This window comes from Trachypithecus francoisi, unplaced genomic scaffold (assembly GCF_009764315.1).
Source record: "Trachypithecus francoisi isolate TF-2019V2 unplaced genomic scaffold, Tfra_2.0 Lachesis_group8, whole genome shotgun sequence".
Taxonomy (NCBI): Eukaryota; Metazoa; Chordata; class Mammalia; order Primates; family Cercopithecidae; genus Trachypithecus; species Trachypithecus francoisi.
In genome coordinates, this window is record NW_022681473.1 from 28,150,367 (window position 1) to 28,157,314 (window position 6,948).

The 6,948-nt window shown below is 40.3% G+C and overlaps 1 protein-coding gene across 1 annotated transcript; it reads right to left on the reverse strand.

The window, feature by feature from the left end:
* Positions 1 to 269: 269 nt before the first annotated feature.
* RAG1 (recombination activating 1) lies at positions 270 to 6,723 on the reverse strand. Its single transcript, XM_033205039.1, has one exon. The coding sequence runs from the start codon at positions 6,716 to 6,718 to the stop codon at positions 3,587 to 3,589; it is 3,132 nt and encodes a 1,043-aa protein (XP_033060930.1). The 5' UTR covers positions 6,719 to 6,723; the 3' UTR covers positions 270 to 3,586.
* Between the last annotated feature and the right edge of the window lie 225 nt (positions 6,724 to 6,948).

Consider the following 6,948-nt stretch of genomic DNA (forward strand, 5'->3'; position numbering starts at 1 on the left):
CTGGAGAATAAGTCTGTATTTTCACTAGTCTCAAAAAAGTTAAAAAACAAATAAAAAGATTTACCATTTATCCTATGTATCTGGGGGAAAAAATTGTCTCATCTCCATTAGGATAAATTTTTCACATAATCATTATTCGATTGTCCTTTAATCCAAAGACCACCAAATTTATTCTGTATTTCTCTCAAAGTAAAAGATATTAATTTTTAAATGCTGTACTCAATATTATTATTAATATTTGAATAGAAATTACAAAACATACTATTTTCAAATCTTAAACTTTTATTTCAAATATTCAAATGTAAAATTGCCGACAATAACCATAATATTAATGAATGGAAATATTAAAATATAAAAATAAGTATTGAAATTCATATTTCTTTTTAATTGAAAACATTTGACATGGAAATACAGGTCCCCTGCATCAAATAAATCCATTGCATCCTGGTACCTGAGTTTTCTCTGAAATAGAAAAAATAAAAATAAAAAAGGCTCTTGGAAGCCATTAAACAAAATGTAAGGTTATTTGTAAGAAAATAAACTGAAGTGCAATTCTACAAAACAAAAAATATTGCCAAAAATGATCTCTGAGGTATATTTATGTAGATTACTAGTTGAAATAAGAAAATGTAAAATGGGTACAAGGTATCTACTCTTACTTAAAATCTTTTAACATGAAAAGAATACACCATCTATCATACAATCACTGAAGACACACACATATCTGCAATCAAAAACCACCTGCATCCAAATGATGGTTTATTCCTCCCAACTACCACTGGCGCTTACATATCCTGCCTCTTATCTGTGTGGAATTTGAATTGTTTGATGTAATGCAAGACCCACACTCTCAACCAAAACAATCTTTATCTTCATCTATATCTTGTGGGAAAAAATTTGAGGCAAAACTAAATTCCAGTTCACATGGAAGAAAAAGACATCTTTTTCTCCTCCTCTTGCTTCTCAGGGCATGTTTATTAATCTGAAGGCTCCTTTTGACCTCACCGACCAATCATCAGTTTTCATCAGCCATTATCACTGGTCCCTGCAATGCCCCTGAGTGGCTTGACAGGAAAACTTGTAGAATCAGGTTTCACAGGAGAAAAATACATTGCACTTCCGAAGTCTCAGTGTATACTTCACACGCACACACACAAATGCTCCATTCAGTGTGGTGAATTTCCCTGGAGTATGTAATTGCACTTGCAATAGGCATTGTTAAAAATAAAACTCTAGTATAAAACTAGGGTCTAGCATATTGCAATCTCAACAATAAGGGCAAAAAAAACATAGGTAGCGTTTCTACATATTGAAATTCCTGCAGCCAGATGTTCCCAGGGTTTATCAAAATGTGATCTGATTAAGGGATTATTGGAACGGTTGTGCTATAAATCATGCTCTTAGTCACATGCATTCAAAATAGCTCCTACAGTGTTAGAAAAGGATAATTTGATATGGGAAAGTATTTACAGTGCCACCAATAGAGTAAAAGAGTAGAAATGGGTAAAAAAAAATCTATAAACCAGCACTACCATGCTTTAGGGAATAGGATAATTATGTGAATTTAGCTGTTTATTAGTGCAGAGACATACTGGAAGGATTAAGCAGTATGAAGGGAAAGGGTGGCTTAGTAGCCCATTCATTTCCAAAAACAAACAAAACCAAGAGTTTTCAAAAAAACTAATGTTAAAATATGTATGTGTTTTTGACAACTAAAGTAGAAGTGACTTTGATATTCTGCATATAAAAAGCAAGGAAAACTGCTGTATTTGTTAATGAAAGATACTGAGTTGAATCCCTGCAGAAGCACCAAATGCATACCATTTAGGATAATGTCACTGATGCACTTTTGACAACTAAATTATCAAGCTCTTTGATATACTGTGTATGAAGAGTAGCAATTATGGCCAATAAAATCAAAGGAAGAAAAAAACTAATTAACGCTAACGTATCATTATGACTCACTAGCATATAAAATTCCATGCCTGCTCTACATTGCCAGCAACCGGCAAATCCCAAATTCCTAAGGATGCAGATAATAGTTGCCAAATAACTGGAGCCACAAGAGGATTAGGGGGCTCTTTGGAGCTTTTGTGTTGCTTTCTTCTATCAAAAGGGCCAGAGCACACAAATGACTTAAAAACTTGCTTACTCCTGCCCCATAAAAATGTAATCCCAAGGTCATGTGCTACAGTGATTAGTTGTGAATCCTAAACAAATTCTGATGTTACCTTATAAACATAGTGATTAATTTGTGGTGGAAAGAAGGGCTTTGGAGACAAAAGAGCTGTGTTCAATTTCCAAGTCAAGTATTTATTACCCCTAAATAACTTTCAGCAAATCATTTAAACCCCCATCAAATGGAGATAATAACAACACCTACTCCTCAGAATTGTTGTAAGGAAAAATGAGTGTGAAAACATTCCTCAGAAAAAGCACTGTGTAAATGTTAACTCTTCTGCTGTACTGCATTTGGACTCCATCTAAACTTAGCAGATGGAAAAATACAAGGTTATCCTGCTACATAATTCTGAATCCACTGAAAGTAAACTGATCATTATAGAAAGAATACATTGCAAAGGAGAGGACTCTATGAAACCTAGATTTAGAAAAATTGATTCAGGTTTCATTTGGAGAAAGTCTGGCAAAATATTTCAGTAAGATATGAAATATATTTTTAGACATCAAGCTAACCTATATTCTTACAAGTCTCTGTGGCTTTAAGATTGTATGCAGAAGGTGTAAATTTGGAAACTCTAAATTACATGAAATTAAAAAGCAAAAATAAAGAATCACACTCTGATAGCTAAGTAAATATATATTATCAAAACATGTAATAACTAACTGTAGCTAGCAGGTGTATTCTAAATTCATTATTAAAAAATCCATGACAGCAGATGACCTCCTAAATTCTGAAGGTTATAATAGATACATAATTTAAATATAAAAAAGGACTGATTTTCTCAAAATTGTCCTGATGTAAAGTAATTCTGCATAAATATAACAAATGGTAAATGCATTGAGAGCACTCTGTAAAGGTCATTGTGCTGTACAAATATAAGATAGTATTAGAAAAATTTAAAAAGCTCTTTTGAATCTTATAGAACAAGCCAAGATATGTAAAATTTTAAAAATGAAGAATTATTCAAAAATGAAATAGAAGGCACTTATATCTCAATACAAAATATAATAAATCAAGGGGGAAAAATGAAAACCACAAGACCAATTTCTTTCCTGGCCTCGCAGGCTGTTCTTTGATAACCTTGGCTTTGATTTTCACGACAGTTCCCCAGCACACACAGATCTTTGTTTACTCTCGTCCCCTGCAGTTACTCCTGTTATGAGTTATTGAGCTTTCAGATAACTAATTTTTCCTGTTGCTTTTTGGAACTCACTAAAAGGCTCAAGCAACCAGCTCGTCAGTTTCCATTCCTGACTTGAGAGCATCTGTAGCATCTCGCTCCAACCTACCACCTCTTGGGTGGTGAAGCCCCGTACACAACAGTAAAGGGTGCTAGGAGAAGCCCTCAATGCAACCCAGAGGGAAACTCAATTGCAAAAACCAACTCATAAGTGGTTGCCCTACTTAAAATTCCATTGAATCTTGGCTTTCCAGAGAGTCCTCTATGCCTAATGGGTCCCCTAAGCTTGCCTGAGAGTCCATGTTAAACCCAGAGGTTTTTAATGCATTATGAGCATTCATAAACTTCTGGAGGTATTTGGAGGTGTACAGCCAGTGGTGTTTCAGGACGTCTTCCATCTCATAGCATTTGGACTGCCTGGCATTCATTTTCCGGAAGCGCCTAAACAGTTTGTTACCAGACTCATTTCCCTCACTTGCCCACGCCCCAATGGAGCCATCCCTCTCAATAATTTCAGGAACATGTGCCAGAGTTTTGTGAAAATAATTGGTGATTTTTCCCTCATACCTATACTTGAACTTGGTAGAAAGGAGCTCAGCAAAACGCTGTGAATTGAAACTGTACTGGCAGAGGGATTCTGGGCACTCTTTAGCAGGGCATGATGACCGCCACACCGGTTTCATCTTGAGGTAAAGATCCATCAGCTCCCTCAGAGCCTCGTGCCTCTCCTCCGAAGGAATTAACTCACAAACTGCATCCACAGTCTCTTTGGTCATGAGCTTCCTGGCAAAGTTGCCATTCATCCTCATGATTGGTTTGAGGTTCATCTTCTTCCGGAGATGCTTGTCCAGTGTGGCCTGCCACCTTTTCCTTTCCTCTTTGGAAGCATTGGGATTCTTATACACCTCCCCTATCTCTAGCTGGAAGATCTTGTAGAACTCAGCTGCATTACCAATGTCACAGTGGAGTGCGTCTATGGAAGGGACTGTCTCAATGAAAGGTTTGGCTGAGACCCCTTTCACCCGATCCCGCAGTTCTTCCACAGACTCATGGTAAGGATTGGAACGCCAGACCTCATAACGTTCCAGGTTCTCAGCATGGCTTCTGGTTATAGAGTGGAAGACAAGATTTTGAGAGGCTTCCAGACGGGTGGCATCACAAAGAGTACAAATGTAGACTGAGCCAGAAGCCTCGAGGCCTTCCACTTCCCGCACAAGTTTTTCATCATATCCGGTACCCCTGAAGATGAACTTGAAAGTGCGTAGAATGCCTCCCAGCTCAAGCATTAATTCACTGCTCTTCATGGCCTCCCTCTCGGCAATGAGAGGGCTCAGGATGGCAGTCAGGGTCTCGTGGTCAGACTCATCTGCCAGCATAAGGCACAATGGCTTGCAACACAGTTCAGAGTTAGGTTTGGCTTCCTCAAATACTTTCACATTCTGAGAGCTGTGGGCGATAGTAATTTTCATGATTGTGAATGAAAAACGGACTGCCTTTTCTGGAACTACTGGCCCACTCCCGTGCTTCTCACTCACATCTCCCATCCCATCACAAGACTCCTTCACCACCACTGTGAAGGGGCCATTCAGGTAATCATCAAGGTCTTGGGATCTCATGCCTTCCAAGATGTCTTCTTCCATGTCCATCAAAGCAGACACCAAAGCTGAATCATAGCGGAACCTCTTTGCAATGGTGTCCACTGGGTAATCATCCACAGAGGATGATAGTCCAGACAGCCCATCAATAATGCCAACATCAGTGCTGGAAGACACATTCTTCAGAGGTGGCTGCCACTCAAAGTGGTGGTAGCCCGGCAGAAGTACCTTCTCAGCATTCCGAAGGGCATGCAAAGGCTGAAAAATCTGTCTCCCTGTGATGGCTTTCACAGTCCTGTACATCTTGTGGTACTGACTGCAGCTGAGGAAGGTGTTGACACGGATGGCCAAGCAAACAGCTGGTTGCAGCCCAGAGCCCTTTCCCTGCATGATGGCCTCCAGCTCGTCGGCTTGCCTGTGCTCATTCCTCGCCCTCAGAGCCAGCAGGAACAAGGTCATGCACACCGACTTCACATCTCCACCTTCTTCTTTGTCAGCAAAGGCTTTGACTTGCAGCTTGAGCTCCCTCAGCCGGTGCTTCTGAGCTCTCCGAGTCAGCGACAGAAGATGTTGGCGGGGCCGGCCCCCTTTATTAATGTGCACAAAATTCTCTTTTGATTCCTTGTGACTTGAGACATGGTGATTATATTTTTCCAAACTGATCTCCTGATTACACTCTTTTGCTGGACATTTCACCATCAGGGAATTCAAGATGCTCAGAAAGGACTTCACTGGACTCTCCAGGTCAGTAGGGAAGCATGGATATCGGCAAGAGGGACAATAGCTGCCCATGACTTTGAGGCATCTGAGAATGCAGACCCGGCAATAGACATGCTTACAGTTGGTCTCCACAGGGTCGGCCAGAATGTGTTCACAGATCTGGCAGGAGATGGATTTCACGAAGTGCTCTGGAAAGTCCACTGCAAGGAGCTTGGTACTAAGATGTATCTTACTGCAGTTGGTGATCTTCTTCATGACATCCTTGCTGTTGGTCCTTGCCTGAGCTCTTCTCTTGCGCTGAGGGGCTTGTCTTGCTTGGTCAAGCACAGTTTTGAGTTTTTTGCTGAGCTGCAAGTTTGGCTGAAGACTCTTCCTCTTGAGTCCCCGACGGGCAGTGTTGCAGATGTCACAGGATGGTGTGTGGGGGTGCCACTCCACGGTCACATTCCTCGGGAAGTAAACCTCACAAGGGGCACTGCTAAACTTCCTGTGCATGATGCTCCAGCAGTTATGGCAGAACTCAGTGGGGTGGATCGAGTCAACATCTGCCTTCACATCAATCCGGAAAACCTTAGTAATGAGGTCTGGCCAGGAAGTAGCTCTCTTTTCCTTCTTTCGTAAAAGGCCTAGGGTTTTACCATCCACAGGACCATGAACTGGATATCTCCTGTTGTGCTCATCAGTTTTAAAAGAATTCCCACAGATGCGGCAGAGATGTCGAAGGTTGGCTTGATGGATGGCTTTAACTCTTGCTTTCCCACTGTCATGAAATTTCTTTGAAAACTTAGGATGGGCTTTTAACACTGGCTGATTTGGGACCAGCTTCTGACCATCAGCCTTGTCCAGGACTGCTGGAGATTGCTCCAGAGAGGGTTTCCCCTCAAAGGAATCCTTCTTTTCCCTTTGAGCTTCTTCAGGTGTCTTTTCAAAGGATCTCACCCGGAACAGCTTAAATTTCCATTCTGAAAATTTAATATGTGGGTGCTGAATTTCATCTGGGGCAGAACTGAGTCCCAAGGTGGGTGGGAAAGAGGCCGCCATGCTGGCTGAGGTACCTGAGAACAATGAAAACAAGTCATATTAAGACCAATATCAATATCCCACTGATGTATCTTATAAATAATAAAAATAAATACATTCAATTATTTATTCATGTATTCCAAAAGATATGTATTAAATATTCTATCTTAATATATCATGTTAGGTGCTGATCATAGAGTTATTTCCTGTTCTGACAGTGTTTACGGTTACTTATACCTGTTACACACATA

What these genes read in the sequence shown, in the direction of transcription:
- RAG1 (XM_033205039.1), bottom strand. Translation starts at nt 6,718, where the DNA reads ATGGCGGCCTCTTTCCCACCCACCTTGGGACTCAGTTCTGCCCCAGAT.